Source organism: Myotis lucifugus, unplaced genomic scaffold, assembly GCF_000147115.1.
Source record: "Myotis lucifugus unplaced genomic scaffold, Myoluc2.0 scaffold_47, whole genome shotgun sequence".
Taxonomy (NCBI): domain Eukaryota; kingdom Metazoa; phylum Chordata; class Mammalia; order Chiroptera; family Vespertilionidae; genus Myotis; species Myotis lucifugus.
Window position 1 is genome coordinate 3,647,150 of NW_005871095.1, and position 17,022 is coordinate 3,664,171.

Below are 17,022 nucleotides of genomic sequence, written 5' to 3' on the forward strand. Positions count from 1 at the left end.
TGTCTTTTAAAGCCGAAAGTCGGTTATATATAATAAAGCAGGATTTCCAAATGTGTATGCTAAAAAATTGACAAATTAGTTTACTTGTTTTTACTTATTAGACATGTTTGTGTAATTAAAATGAAATATGTATAAAAAATTAATTTCACAGATTTTCTATACTGTAATTTTAAATTTATCCTGAATAGGTTTAGTAAATGCATGTATTCACCAGTCACCATGAGTAAACAAATGCACATAGCTGGGGCGTGGCTTAGCACAAATCAGAACACCAGCCAGCATAAAGTCACCTGAGAAAACAGAACCAATCACCTCGAGAGATTCAGTGTGATCATGTGCTAATCATTCTCCCAACACTGTTTATGGTGACTCTAACTTAAATATGTAGACTTTAGTTGTAGGTATGTAATAATTATGTTGGTGAAATTACTAGTGGTTTTTCCAACATATGGCCTACATACTAAAATTTTGTTAAAAATAACAGTGAATTAACAACAACAAAAATAACCTGTTAATTATAAGCAAATTTTGATTAAAAGCATTTTAAAATTAACAAGGTTTTATTTTTCACATATGACATGGACTGGAAATTTTGTCCATTAAATCTGAAGTCCTTTAAATTGAAACCTGCAAAATCAAAGTTTTACTGTACAATAGGAATCTGACAAAAACAGACACATGACAAGCAAAGACAATATGATACTGAACTTAAGATGGGGTCTGTGGACTGAACTAGCACAGTGCATTAGTGCTCAGGTCCTGATTTCTAGGGTTGTGCTGTGATCATACAAAACAGTGTCCTTCTTGTTGGGTAATATACACAAGTTGCTTCCTTAGTGCAGCAGTCTCATATGAAGGTAATACATATGTATTAAGAGGTAATGGGACATCGTAACTGCAACATATTTTCAAATGATTCAGAAATGTTAACAGTGGGGCATCTGGGTGAAATGTAAATAGTAAGGTATCTTTTAACATTCAGAAATGTTAACATTTCTGCAACCTTCATATGAATTTGAAATTATACTTTAAAAGTTAAAACAAAAGAGAGAATACTGTATTTTCTAAAAATATAAGAGAAATTATGAGGGGATAAAATGAGGAAGCTCATGGTAAATGGAGACGGATTCTGGCTCCTGTGAAGTTAGAATTTTACCATGGTTACATCATTTAAAATTAAGTATCATGTTCTTACGAGAACATCAGTTATCCTAAAATTCAATAAAAAAATACATCTAAAACAGTCGTTCTCAACCTTCTGGCCTTTTAAATACAGTTCCTCATGTTGTGACCCAACCATAAAATTATTTTCGTTGCTACTTCATAACTGCAATGTTGCTACTGTTATGAATCATAATGTAAATAACTGATATGCAGGATGGTCTTAGGCGACCCCTGTGAAAGGGTCGTTTGACCGCCAAAGGGGTCTCGACCCACAGGTTGAGAACCGCTGATCTAAAGAGAATCATTGATCGGTTGCCTCCTGTATGCCCCCTACTGGGGATCGAGCCCACAACCTGGGCACGTGCCCTTGACTGCAATTGAACCTGGGACCTTTCACAGGTCTATCCACTGAGCCAAACCAGTTACGGCTTAATAACGTAATTTTTAAAAATCTGCATTTTACCTAAGAACATATTTGTATTTGTATTTGAATTTGAGTATGTCTATACTGGTAACTTTTTGTGAAAATTAGTCATTCCATTAATTCTGGAACATCATACGTATCTTCAAATATAGTACCAAAGACAGATAGATCCTTGCAGCATAACATTTGGTATGCAGATAAAAACTGAGCTGTGAAACTCAAATACCACTTCATATATCATCTTTTTCTGAAGCCAAGAATGCTAAATTTATTATTTTAAGCTAAAATTAGATAGCAATCAAAATAATATAATCTATAAGTAAAAAATCTGTCACCTTACCTTTGTTCTCACAAAGAATGACTTGTCCTCTGTCTCAACGAGGTAAAACAGAAAGGTGCTTTTGCACGCCTCTTTCACGACACTTTTTAGTTTGACGCGCAAACTGTTACACAAGTCTGTAATCATGTCTTCGTAGGAGGCTGATCTTCTTGGGGAAGATGAATACATCTCTTGAGATGTGGCTTCTCCAGAACCAACATTTGACTCTTTAACTCGCAAACTGACTTGATTGCCATTCATCACCACCTTGTTGAATTCCGCATATTCATTAAGAATAAGGGAGATATCATTCCGGGATTCCTTCAAAGTACTGTTATATTTCAGTTTGTTGAGGTGGAAAGAAACAGTCTGATTTCTTTTAGAATTTGTAAGATGATTTCTCCTGCGATCACATCTTTCCTTCCAAAAGGAAGAACTGTCTAATTTGCTGGACCTGTGGCGTCTCGGGTGCTGGCTCTGTGGCCTGGGGTCTGAGTGCATGATTGTTACCAAGAGGGTACTTCTGCTCCGGGATGGAGGATGGAGAACTGAGGATTCAGATGTTTTTGGCAAAGGGAAAGCTTCAGAGGCAATTTGGAGAGGTGGTTTCTTCAAAAAGTCATTGGTGGAAGACAGAGAAAGCTGGGAATCTCCATTCTTTATAATTTGCTTCAGTTTCTGTTGGAAACGCAGATATTCCAGATCTAAAGTGTTCTGAGTAAGGTTATCTTCTATCTGCCAAGTATTTGTCCAGGAGCTTAGCAAGCCATGTTTAGCAGTGAAATTGTGCTGCCTCCTCAGGCCGTGCAAAGTTCTCTTGGTACCTTTGACCTCTTTAGTTATAGTAAAATTAGTGTAAGTCCTGGGGATACCATGGAGATCTCTGATTTGGATGTAACATGGCACGCTCTTTTCTTCATTCTTTGATCCATCAAACCGGTTTCGGGGAGGTATGCTGGTCTCCAACTCTGAAACCTGGGTAGAGTAGGCCCAATCGTCCTTATGACTATTGTTTAGGCTCAGGAAAGAGTCATAACCATCTTTCAAAGCACCTTCTTTCTTGTGACTACATCGCAAAGCACAGGAACTCTCCATGTCTAATTTGAGATTTCTACAATCACCAAAAAAGTCTTGATCAGAGTCTCCGGAAAGTGGTTCATAATGGAAGTCAGAATCCACACTAATATCCATGTCTCCCCCCTGGGTTTCAGAGTCCTCCTCAGTCCTGATCCCCTCACCAGAGCTTTTATTTTCCACCTGCTCTTTAGAGACTCCACAAACAAGAGGAGCACAAGATTTGGGAACAAAAAAGGCAGAAGGCTCTTTATTGACATTTTCACTGGTGACTGCTGTGTTTTGATGAGAATCAGCATATAGATACATGGGGGAAAGTCCTTTATTCGACAGATCTTTTGTTTTGCATGTTGACATATCTTGTGGCGTATGGGTGGTTTTTTGTTTGCCTTCTGGAGATGGGGTGTTTGATTCAGAGTCAACACCTCCTAGGTCTATGTTGTTTTCATGTAATTCAGCTTCGGTTTCACTATTCTTAAGCAAACTGGCCATTCTGACTACTGATATTTCCTGTGTTTGAAACCCTGTCTCTACGTTTATGGGTCTTGTAAAATGGGTTACGGTAGCACCACTAGAGGAAAAAGCAAGGGTGGGGATCTCTGGGTGCCTGTGTGCCTGTGTATCATCAGCTTCATTGACTGAGTCAGAGCTCAAGGACTGAACTTGCATGTAATTGCCTTCATTTATTTTCAAATCACTGCTAAAGAGACTCTTAATGCTTTTCGGACTAGTCTCCTGTTTTAACGATACATTCATTATTTCACTTGGACTATTTGTAGAAATAAATGTATCAACCAAAGACTTATTTTCCAAAATCTTTCTAGGACTATATGGGGGCTCACTGGTCTCCAAGGCAAGGTGATTTAAGCCTGAATTTCTGTTTTCTATACTGATTGGCTGCAATGGATTTCCTGATGTTACCAATTTTTCTAGAGAAGTCTTGAAGTCAGCTCTGTAACTGCCAGTTGAGGCAGGCTGGTTTAATTCTTTATTGCAGCATGGCACCTTTTCTGAGAAAGATAAATCCTCATCATGTTCACTTGGGACAATTTCCTTAGTTACTTTGCCCAGAAGGGTTAAATGCTTATCTTTTCTTCCTGGATGATTATTTAATAGTAGAGGCATTTCAGCAGGAAGTTGTATTTGTGGTACCTGAGTTAGGTTATTTTGTCCCATTGGATGGATAGGACCAAAAGAATTTTCCTTTTCTGTTATGGCCAAATCTACTGATTCAATGTGGGAGAATTTGCGACTTTTCCCACTCTGTGCATTGGGATGTTTTAAACTACATGGAGACACATCCCGAGATGGCTGTGTTTCTTCAACTGGTACCTGGGGGTCAGGACTAGAAGCTGGTGACACTTCTTCAATTAAAGAACCAAAGGGAAAGTCTGAAGTAACATTAACTTCCTCTGTAAGCTCAAGGGCAGAAGTATATTTAGCAGAATTCACTTCCCTGTTTTCTATGGAAGTCACTTCTTGTGGCTCAATTATGTCTTCATCTATATCCTGGAGTTCTACATTTGGTAATGGGGCCCCCTGATGTTGCTCTGTTTCACCCGCTGGCATTTCTTCTCTGGGACTTGTAGGTGGTGATATTGTGAGAGTTAGGTCAATGTCAGAATCTTCCTCTAACTCTAGGCTTACCTCCTCTCCATTTATAGATAGGCTGGTTTGTTTAGCAAATGCGGACTTAAATGATTCAAAATTCCTATTTTCACTGTTTAGACCACTCTTGTCACTCTTTAATTCTAAAGAGCCATTTGATGTATTACTTCTTGATGGGATGCAGCTAAGTGAGTAATTTTTTTCCAACATGGCAGAGGCTGATGGTGAGGCTTCTTCAATCTGTGATGGCTCCAAAATCTCTTCTGAAGATATGCTTAAGAGACTCTTAGGTTGCAGAAAAAGTTCTTGAGAGAGTTTCATTTCTTCTCTGGGTAATGAAGAATTAGAACTTTTAACTAATGGTAATGCCTCCTTTTCCAATGAATTATCAGTTGGCAATGATGAGCCTGGAACAGGAATCTCTTTCTGTAATGAACACATTTCATTATTAGCTAGTGTCTCTCCACTTACTGAGGAGGCACAGAGGTACTTAGTGCCTTTTTCTCCTGACGTTGCTAGAGATAGAATGTCCTTAAGACCTTGTGTTTGTACCTTTTCAAATGTGGATATAGGAAGTCTAAAACTTCTAGCAGGTGATACTTGTTTAAGCAACTCCATATTAAAGACTGTAGGTTTATCAGCTCTATTTGCAATTTCTGCCTGTATTGGTATACATGCATTTTTTTCAAAAGTAAGAGTAACTGGTTCCAGATTAATCATTACATACCCCATATCATCTTTCTTTTCCTGTGAAGGCTGACATTCTTTGTTTTGGGGGCTGCTATGCTCGATAAGGGTCTGTAAACCACTTGTTTTTGCTTGCACTGTTGCATGGAAATTATCGACTTTGCTTTCAAGGGTGCTATACACAGATTTTTGACAAATCACTGACTGATTGCTGATCCCATCACAAGTCTTGGTGAATGTGGTTTGTGTGACTGTATCAAAAGAAGTCACTCTTGTGCTATCAAGTGGCTCAAAGGTTTTATCTTCACCAGGAATAGAAGGTCCATTAATTTGGATACTTCCAGTGTTAGAAAGCACAAGATTAGAAGTCTCTGTTTTATCCGATGACTCTTGTTTGGATTTCCCCTCAATGATCTGAAATGACAAAAGTAAAAAAACAAACTCAAGAGTCAAACAGATTATTTTAAACATTTATATGTGAAGAACAGAATAGAAAAGGATTAATTTGAGTTTGTCCATTCTTTTGAATTTTCTAATCTGTAAGAATAAGACAGGGTAAAGATCAAACAAATCCAACTCTTTTTAGACAGGCTTAAAGTACCCCACAAATAGGAATTTATTTTCTTTAAACATAAAACACACAGATGAGATCTCCAAAACTTATTTCACAGCCCATTTTTTAAAAAGGACTTTTAGGAAGAAAAGTGGCTAGCCCACTGACAATTTAAAGACTTGAAAATCTCTTATTCCTCAGCTATCTTCTTTGCTTATAACTGGAGATAATTTCTTTCTCATTGTAATAACTCCTATTCAACAGAGCACAATAAAACATAGTACAGTTTGCATGAATAAAGTGAACCAAAGGGACTGATGGTGAATGTGGATCTGGGTTAAACATTAGGAGAATTACTTCTGGACAATTTTGATAACCTCATAAACAGGTTTTTGTTTTTTTTTTTAAAGGCTGAAACATAGTCTTGTCCAGAATATAGTAAAATGGACTGATCATACAATTAACCATATATATTAACCATATATTAACTTTTGGAACATTATGATCACAGACTTCCTGCCATGTCTTGTGACAATCATGTTAAAAGTCAGGACCTGGGTTTCAAACCTCATTAAAAACATCTCTGTCTTAACAGAAAACACTGAACTGAGGAACTGGCAGTGTGGGAACTGAGACTCAGAGTTTTAAGAGAACATTACTGGCCAGGCACAAAACACAGGAAAGTCTTAATGGTAGAAGTTATTCTGAGAATTTTCCCACCCGGTCACACTGTGGCTGTTAATCTTTGACCACAGTCCCAAACCCTACCATGCCTGTGGTCTTAGGGAAATGCATTTGTGATAATCTTGATATGTTTAGACTAATATATATATATGACTACAGGTGAAGTGTAATGTTTCTAAAGCAAAGTGTGATCATTTAAAAGAACTGCAAAATTAAACACACAACTAAAAGCAACATGGCTATTGGTTTCTAATGCCCACTGTGCTGGAATTCTTTTGTGTCCTAGTTTGCCCACTTGTAGAACAAAGGAGTGGTATAGCATTTGTGTGTGCATCTTTAAAGTAAAGGCACAGTATCCAGGAAGATGATGGAAGATTTTTAAATACATGCTATAGAAATTTTTAGAAATCATTAATTTTAACACCATTACTTCCTTCTTAATACTCTATTTTATGTTTGCAAAGATAATTTCTAAAATTAATACTGATGATAGTTAATTACATATTACCACAACAAAAAATACTTTATAAGTAGTACATATATATCGGCCTGACTAAACTGTAAATATTTTCTTATTCTAAGGCAGTAATTCTTAACTGGATTTTATGTATCTTTGAGAATCATATGAAATTTATGAACCCCATCAGGAGAAAAATCATATACACACAGAAAACTCATGTATGTAAGTATACACATAAACACACACATATGCACACAGAATTTAACATTAAGAAACACCTAGACCAGTGGTTCTCAACCTTCCTAATGCCACAACCCTTTAATACAGTTCCTCATGTTGTGGTGATCCCCAATTTCATTATTACAAATTGAACATAATTAAAGCATAGTGATTAATCACAAAAAATAATATGTAATTATATATGTGTTTTCCAATGGTCTCAGGCGACTCCTGTGAAAGGGTCGTTCGACCCCCAGGTTGAGAACCGCTGATCTAGATGGTATAAATTTGAATCCTGGCTTGACAATTTGCTAACTATATGACTTCAGGCAATTTCCATACTCCTCTATGCCTTAGTTGTCTCATCTATAAGACAGAAAGGAATGGTCCTTACTCATCGGGTTTTGTGATAATTAGCTGAGTTAATGTGAGCCAAGGGTTCAGACCATTATCTGGTCCATAGCATTACGTACATCAGTCTTCATTATGATGAAGACGATGAGCGTCAGGAGACATTCACAGACCCTCTGAGGCTCACCCCTGTACCTGCAAATCCCCAAGTAACCCCAGGTATAGAAACACTGCCTACTCATGTGAAGACAGGCATTAAAGGTAACCAAAACCACGCAAAATTATTCTGAAATAAAACTGAGCTGAAAGTTTAAAAAGGCAGACATTTTTGTCAATCCATTTACTTGGAATTTTGATATACAACTTCTTTGCTCCAGTTAAAATTTGGTGATCTGGCCTGTATTTTCTTTATTTATAAATAGTTATCCACAGACCCATGAGAGGCCTGGCATTTTATTTTCTGTGACAGTATTTTTTTCCAATATAATTTTAATATATTCAATTTTAATTTAATGCTTATCAAAGATTTCTAATATTTACTATTACCACATCTGATCCTTAAACACTACTCTGGGTAAAAGACATAATGAATATTATTCGCCTCTTTTTATAAGAAAAATAAGCTCAGAGAGCAGGTAATTTGTCCCAAATTATACAACAAACAAGTGACATAATTATGGTTGGTTCCCAGATCATCTGAACCCCATTATTTTTTACTTCTGTTTCTTCAATCAGGATGACAGATAAGCTCCACCTGCAAACTATGAGCAATACTCATGAAGACTAAGTTTTGGGCATTATAATGACTTACAAAGCTAGAGAATCTACTTCCCTAAAATAAACAAATTTGTTTTGAATGTAATTTTATATATAAAGAAGAAAACTTAAAAAAATGCCAGAATTTGTAGTATTCAGCTTTACTTACCTCATTATTACAAGAATAGATGAAATTCTGCTTTTCTGGAGTATCTGGATGATCCTCTCTTACAAAAACTTCTTTCTTTTCATTCTGTACCCAGAGTTCCAAGCCTCTTGCAGGTGGTTTAATGAAAGGAAGCAAGGAGTTAGTGTCAGGGAAGGACACTTCAGCACTATGACCTCTGGGAGCTTCCTCTGTCTCCAACAAAGGGCCTACAGAACACCTTTCCACACTGGGGGACTCCTCAATTTCACTGAATTGAAAAGATTCTATTGTGGTATTGATAGACACATATTTGGCAGGGTTGCTGTGTTCTACTACTTTTCGGGATGATCGTATGACTCTGTTTTGATTGCTGTAAAACAAAGCCACCCACATATGAAGTAAAAGCTTCACTTCTTCCACGTTATCAGGTAAATCAGTGTTCCAGGGCCTGAGATTTTAAAGAAAGAACATACAAAAATCATTGAAAATGGTTACTTTATTATTAACATAAGCAAGTGGCCTTCATTATTAACCTTAATTTTTGAGTTTATTTTTATTTTAAAAATTACACAGACATGCAACAAATAAGTTAAAAAATGAAGTTCATTTAACAAATACTTGCAATGAACCTAATCTACTCGTTTTACTGAGACAGAGAAGAAAACTGAAAATCAAAGCTTTAAGTGACTTCTTTCAAATCACAAAACCCCTAAGTGTTAGAAACATGAAAAAACAGATCTCCCAACAGATTTTTGATAGCATGCAAACTCTCGTGGACACAGTATACCTATTATCTAGATAATGGTTTTAGCAACTGACTTTGCTAAGTCTGGCTTACTCATTTCTACTTTTGTATCTCTCTTCTAATAGTTGGGAAAGTCTAAAAATTAAAATGTATCCGTGGGCAATTCAGTGGAACTATACTATTTTCAGATTATAGTTCTGGAAAACCTCCTGAAACCAAAAGGGGTGACACAAAACAGTTCTGGCCACTGCTAGGCAAAACGATAGCAGAGAGCTGGATTGGGATGAGTCAGAGGGTCTACCAAGCTAGGCTTCAGTTAAATAGGATTAAGGCTCAGAAAACGACCTCATAAATACATGGGAACATACCAGTAAATGTATACTCTTATGAGTGTGAGCTCATAACTCTAGTCAAGGAAACAAATTTGACACAACTTAGTCATTCACATATGAAATATTCCACTAACAGGTAGTTCAATATCATTTCATACAGCTAATGCTTCCTGCTCTTAGTCTATTCATTAGCATGTGCCAGTCACCATGCAAAACCCAAATGCATATAACAACTGTTGGCATCGCCTGGAAATTTGTTAGGCCTGTAGATTCTCAGGTCCCATCCCAAATAGACTGAGTTAAAATCTGTAGCTCAGTGAGATCCCTATATGAGTTGTGTACACAATAAAGATTGAGAAGCACTGTCCTGAAGCACAGGAACTTCTGGGTCACAGAAGCTAGTAAGTGGGAGAGCCCAAATGAAACACCGCATTAGTCCACACTCCAAAGCCCACACTTTCTGCCATTCTATTACTGCCTTGACCACTTTTTGAGGAAAATTACAGAACCCCCCCCCCCCCATGAAAAATTGCTTACTCATAGCAATCTGATCAGCTTTACAAGCTAGAAGTAATTCTCTGAATGTTTCTTCTGGAATTCAGTCTGTAAAGCATTACTTCTATATCTCACTATTTTACATTATGACCTCATTTAAATATTATAATTCAAAGACTGCAAAGGCTTATGAAGGAGCACCTCAAAATGGCAAGCTAAAGTTACCTTGCAAAAGTTCTCCATGTGATCACGGATGGTGGCAGAACCAACCTCATATTCTTTGGTGTCAGTAAACACAACTGCTTGATATTATTGAATCACTGGATTTACGTAAAATACTGCTTTCTCCTTTCCCACAGTTTGGCACAAGTATCTCTGCTCATTATACTTATTTCAATAGGAAATTTACCTCCATTTCATAAAGTGTTACTCCTACTTACCCATGTAATGCTCTTAGTACAGTTTTCTCGAGTGGGTTGTTGGTATATTTGCTGTCTAAGCTGAATACATAGTTTGTTTCACATTTGAAAGTGACCTTGAAGGAGCCGTCACAGCTGAACACAGTACGAGAGCAGTAAAAGTCTCTCAGGCTGGAAGACAGCAATCTGCTCCTGCGCTTGAGTACTGGGTCCTCAGGAAGCTTTTGAATAGGGGAGGTGCTCAGCTGATGCCGAAATGGCATTACTTTTCCCACTGGAGTTCCTGCTTCAGGGCCCTTTGTGCCATTCTTGGTGAAGGCAGGGCCTGGTAACCCTCTCTGCTGTAGCACCTTCTTTGAATGTTCTGCAAGGAGCAGGGCATAGGAATGTTCCACAGCAACAGAACTTTGGCTTGCATCTGAAGTTTCCATTGTTTCCTCAGGAAGTGCCGACTGGGCTTCAATAGGGGTCTGACTGTCAGGAACCAAGCTCTCTTCCTCTTGGCTGACAGTGGAGTCTGATGTCAGATTACTCTTCTTATCAGAGGAGGGCTTAGGTAATACTCCCCTTTTTTTACTTTTAACTCCTCTATGATATTCATGGTCAGATGTATTGCTCAGAGAATGTTCTTTAGAAAGCAAAACATTGCTTTGTGGCAATTCAGAAGAGCAAGGAAGGTTTCTGGGCTCAGATGGTGGTGTGGTAGAGGTAGCAGCGCTTAATGCGAGATCAGCTAACAGGTTTAGGGCCTGGGAGTCACAGTTGACAATGGAATTCTCAGCTGGAGCTTTCTGAGCCACTGTGATGTTTTCTGGTTGAGCTGTATTTACACCAATAACATCTTCTTGCCCACATAATGACATTTTTGATTGAAGCTGAGAAGCAGTTTCTCCTTTGGCTTCAATATAAAAGAAGAAAAAAACCATAGCATTTGATTTCATAAAATTAATTCCTTGCCATATTATTGGTTAAGTCAATATATTCAAGAAAAACATTGATATGCTGCATAAACTTTATATTAAAATTTTACCATCAGACTGAGGTCTCTTTCTAGTCTCATATCTATTATAATGTAATTACCGGAGGAAGAAGGAAGTCCTAAGGAATGTGCATATTAACAAGAAATCACCCTTCAAAAATGCATGTACTGAACCACACACAAGGCACCCTGCTCAGCTAAAGGAATATATGAACAGCAGAAAATAAGAGTCTTGCCCTCAGAGAGCTTACAATCTAGTGCAAACATAAGAACTTCAAAGTTTGAATTGTATATTATAGTATGATAACATACTTCCTTAAATTATTTCCTTTAATAAGTGATTAAAGAAACCACCTAAGTTCAAAATAGAGATGATTTTAACCATGTTGATATTTAATTATAATATGCAATGATATGAATAAAAAAGTTTAAAGTCATGAGTATTCAGAATAGCTAATTGATTTCATTACCTTTTAAAACTTTAATTTCTACACAAACATTTCCTCTCTACTCTATCTGCAAAGTAACAAATCTCCTTATCTATTGATAATTCTTCTCTCTGCAGATAATCAAATCTACCTACTCACTTGTCTTTAATCAGAAAACTGACATTCTTAAGTGGTTTACTTGTATTGTCAGGACATAAATTCAGCTTTCTTAAATGCGGTTATCATGAAGGACAAAGTTCATAACAGGTGTTTTGGGAACATGAAATTCACTTTATGATCTAATGTGTTTATTGATACTAATTTCACTTTATCTTTGTTAACAGTATGGCTCTTATCACCTATGAATAAGGTGAACACAAAGTATATTGTGTTGAGTTCAAAAGGGTTTGTGTTAATAAATAAGCATAAGCATTTAATTACTGAGTTGCTAGAGGTTCTCAATCATTGGAAATAAGATCTAATAATCTATCTTAAGAAATACAAGTAAGAGAATGCCAAAGGAATTACATAAAAAATATAGAGTTCCGTTACCAAAGACTATATTGAAAACTTTAGAAAGAACAGAAAACCATTAGTTTCAGTAACAAAAAGATTGAGCCTTCTTAAACTCATATTTCAAGTATAAAAAATGAAACAGATTAGTATAGACACAAAATAAAAGAAAATTAAGAGATTATTTAAGAGGTGGTAATCTTAAAATTTTAACTTGGAATGTGGCTGCACAATATATACAGACATTTGCAATACAAATCAGCCTATTTTTGAATACACATTTTCAAAACTTTTCATTTTCTGGACTCACTTTTCTGTCAATACTCAATTGCATACCTTCTTCCCATTAATCAATTAGTCTATAACTACCTGAGAGCCAAAATTCAAATGTCATGGCTAAGAACATAGGTATTATATAGGTATCTATACTCATTTATAAACTAATTGTAAAGACAGGATCAAACCACATCAAATGATTGAAAAGCAGGATAAATTTAATTCCATAATGTTCTCAAAAACCCAAAAGGAAATGAGAGAAAAGCGAGAGATCAGAAGATCAGAGCAGGAGGAAACCGGGACTGGTGGAGGGGAAGGGCACAGGAGTGAAAAGAGAAGAGGTATGGTGCCTGTGAGGAGGCACTGGCAGGGAAGGGACAAGTTAGGAAAGAGCAGGAGATAAATATGGACCCGAGGAGTAAGTAAGAACACATTAACTGTCTTGAGAGACAAGCAGAGTTTTTTGTATGGATGCCAAAATTACAAATACTGCAGGGCCCTAGCCAGTTTGGCTCAGTGGACAGAGAGTTGGCTTGTGGACTGAAGGGTCCTGGGTTCCATTCCAATCAAGGGCACATGCCCTGGTTGTGGGCTTGATCCCTAGTAGGAGGGCATGCAGGAGGCAGCCGATCAATGATTCTCATTATTGATGTTCTATCTCTCTCTCCTTCTCTTGCTCTGAAATTAAAAAAGAAGAAGAAAAGTGGGGTTTGCAATATGGTGAGCTTTAAAAAAATATTTAGTCATCAAACAGTACTTTAAATTTAGAAAAGAAAAAACAAAGTCAACCCATAATACCATTACCCCAACAAAACCGTAGTTTCTTTCTTTAAAATCTCACCAGTAAGATTTTTTTAAAAGCTAAAAAAACATTAATAGAGAAAGGAGATCAGGGAAATTAGACAGAAAATTGATAGAAATATAAAGGTATGAGAAAATAAAGTCTTTGTTAAAACAAATTTAAAAAGAAACAATAGGACTCAATACTGGAGATAAAGTAAAATTTATAGATTTTGCAGATTGGAAGAACTGCACTATACACAGAAAGGAAAAGTTAAGAAGGGACGTGGACCTGGGAGAAGAGCTGGTGTGTGTTCAGTTTCAGAGATAAAGTCTGCAGAGAAAATGGAACTTTCAAGTAAAGAGGGTATGCCTAGCATTCAAATCACAGAACTAAAGCAGTCAACTGACTGTACATATAACTAAGCTTCAGTATCCACTTAGCAAAATTAGGAAAGTAAAACTTCCTTTAAAATAAATTTAATGCCTTTCAAAACCAAACATAGGATTCTGGATTACTATTTTGAACACTCTCTTTAAAACTCCCCTGGGACAAATAAAGTTGCAATTTACTTTTTATAACCAATTATAGTCCAGAAAAATAGTGTTAGATACTACTTGCTTGTGCATTTAGTCATAAAAAAAGGCAAGTTATAACTTTTGTAGACAGTTTATGTTTAGGATTTATGCAAACTAGTAAGTAGGTTTATTTTGTGATACTTGAATCTTTTGTAATTTCCTAATTTACAATGGGAAATCAAGTTACTTGGTCCTATTAATGTTTGAATTAAAGAATATAGGAAGAATTATTGATAGGTTTTTTAACTGTTCTTATATTATTTCCACACACTATAATGCAACCTTGATTATTCAGCAAGTGGTGTTAAATTTACAGGAAGTGTATTTCTTACCAGGTTGTGGCTGCTTTCTGATTCTGGGATTCTGATTGCCTTTTACTATATTTACCCTCTGTTTTTGTGGTGATTTCTTCACAGGTGGTTTAGCCCTCGGAACAGTTTTGACTGGAGATTTCTCTTGTTTCCTTGCCCTTTTAGGAGTCGTTGCAACTGGAACATCTTTAGAAATAAGAGCTTCTTGGTTTTTCGTATCCAATTTGGTTGTCTGTACAAACTGTGCAGTCAGCACCTCAGCACCTTATATAAAAAAGACACCATTTTTTTAAGGGTAAGGGGGCTCAAGTATTTATCAGCGTAGCTTTTCCTTTTATTTGTGTTTTTATTTTAGGGCATAACTATAGTGATGGGAAATAAAATTTTGGGTATTTCATTAAAACATACATATTTTAATAAAGCAAGAGTTAAAAGTTCTCATACACATATGAAAATATGAACTTGCTAATGTTGGTCTATATCCCTACTAGGTGGGGAAGAAAAATATTAGGGTAATAACTTTATAAAAACAAGGTATGACTTCAATTTTTCTAAAAATCTCCATGATCCTTCGTATAGTAAGCCTGGATATACTAGTTCATAGCACTGGGAGATAGATAATTCATTGTACACAAAAGCAACACAGCCCCTAAGAGGTGATATGGTTAAAACTATAACCACACCACATAAAAGAGATTGTATATTCATAAAGTGCCATCTTACATATTTTACTTTACTACTTGTAAATATCTAAATCTTAATACTACCTCAAAAAATCATTTTTTAAAGACAAGACAGAAAAAAGCACACTGGACAAAGTGTTCACCTGATTTAATTTCCTACAAATCTATTTTAACTGCTCATCTCTTTTAGAAAATGCTCAGCTTTGCTTCTCACATGGAAGGAAGGAAATAGCTAAAGATAGAGGCACAAGAGGAAAACAAAACTAGCGACTATCTGCTTATATAACACAAAAGAAAGTGTTTCAATTTTTTAAGTTAAAAAAATATAAGTGCTCCCTTTGAGCACTTATTAGTATGTTTTACCCATTTGCTTTGTATAATTTCAGTTGTTTCGCAGCAAAAAAAAAATTTAGCCCCAAAGGCATCATCCTATATAATAAATAGGTAATATGCAAATTGACCACCACACCCTCACACAAATGGCCGTCCCCACGTGGCCATAAGATGGCTGCCCCCATGTGGTCACAAGATGGTCGGCAGGGGAGGGCAGTTGGTGGGGGGGGGGCAGGCCTACAGGGGAAGGCAGTTAGGAGCGACCAGGCTGGCAGGGGAGGGCAGCTGGGGGGTGCGGGGGTACCAGGCCTTTAGGGGACGGCAGTTAGGGGTGACCAGGCCGGCAGGGGAGGGCAGTTAGGGGCAATAGGACTGGCGGGAGCACTTAGGCGTTGATCAGGCTGGTAGGGGAGTGGTTAGGGGGTGATCAGGCTGGCAGGCAGAAGCGGGCAGGGGCAATCAGGCAGGTGAGCAGTTGGGAGCCAGCAGTCCTGGATTGAAAGGGGTCTCAGATTGGAGGGTGCAGGCTGGGCTGAGGGACACCCTCCCTGCTCCCCACCCCCCCACCCCCCAGTGCACGAATTTCATGCACCGGGCCTCTAGTATAAAATAATCACACATAAATATTGGCAAAATTTTAAAATTACATTATACAGAAAACAATATTTCTAATTGAGAACAGAAAACAATACTAAACAGTTTAAGAAATTGGGATGACTGCTGATGAAATGTAGAGAAGATACCAATTTATTTCTTGGGGTTTTAGGAAAGCTTTAGAATCTCTTAATATTGTACATGTCTTTGGGTCCAATTATTTCCCTCCCTAGTAAACTATTACACTTAATAAAGCAGCATATATATTTTTTTAAGGAATAAGACCTAGCATTCCGTTATACATTTTTAGTATAAAGGAATATAAATACATTAAGAATATAAATCAAGTAGGAAAACAGTTATGTCTAAATCAAGAAGAGAAAGAAAATAAGGGTAGATGACCAAGACATAGGAGAAAGTTTTAAACAATTGCACAAACAGAAAGGGAAGATCTCTCACAATCCTGAGAGGAAAAACTGAAACATGAACAAGGTGTCCTGCAGGGACTTTTCTGTTTATTAGTGTCACTCAATGCCATGTTTCTCAAATTGCATGCAATAATTCATCGATGGATTATAAAATAAAGTTAATGGGTTGCAACCAGAATTCTTTCTTAAATGAAACAAAGTGGAAGAGAAAATATCAGATTGTATTACACATAGGGTAAATGTCTTTTGAAATTTTTGTTTCAGTCATGTGTGAATTTGTGTGTACTGACTACAAAATAAAACATTTCTTATAGTGGATGAAATTTAAAACATCTGAGAAACAGAAAACATATGTTGAATTACAGATAATTTATTTAATATCTTAAAGTAAACAGGTTCATACAGAGCAGAAACAATATGGTTGGCCTGGAATTTATTTGTAAGTAGTTGTTTAGTCTGATTCACTGCTTTCTATTGTCATAATTTCCAACATTCTCCTAAATACACACATATACACCATTTTCTCAAACTGTAACAGGCTAAAAATAACTATTTGTTGAACCACAGCGTAAAATCTTAATCATCTAGAATCCTGGGGCTCTGCATATCCCTGATGTTTCTTCTCTAAGCACTAAAATTTCTAGAATCGAAATACTATTGATAGGGTGGCACACCTTTTT

General features: G+C 36.7%; 1 protein-coding gene across 4 annotated transcripts in view; it reads right to left on the reverse strand.

The window, feature by feature from the left end:
- Positions 1 to 17,022, reverse strand: part of FAM208B (family with sequence similarity 208 member B) — a 97,450-nt gene that overhangs the window by 12,404 nt on the left and 68,024 nt on the right. For all 4 annotated transcript variants that reach the window (XR_002829171.1, XM_006088423.3, XM_023753580.1 and 1 more), the window contains 4 exons: positions 14,326 to 14,568; positions 10,460 to 11,336; positions 8,469 to 8,895; positions 1,929 to 5,690 (listed from right to left, as the gene is read on the reverse strand). Coding sequence is in view for 3 of the 4 variants with exons in the window: in XM_006088423.3 (XP_006088485.1) it covers positions 1,929 to 5,690; positions 8,469 to 8,895; positions 10,460 to 11,336; positions 14,326 to 14,568 (5,309 nt within the window). In the remaining variant the exon portion in view is untranslated. The remainder of the gene's footprint in view (positions 1 to 1,928; positions 5,691 to 8,468; positions 8,896 to 10,459; positions 11,337 to 14,325; positions 14,569 to 17,022) is intronic.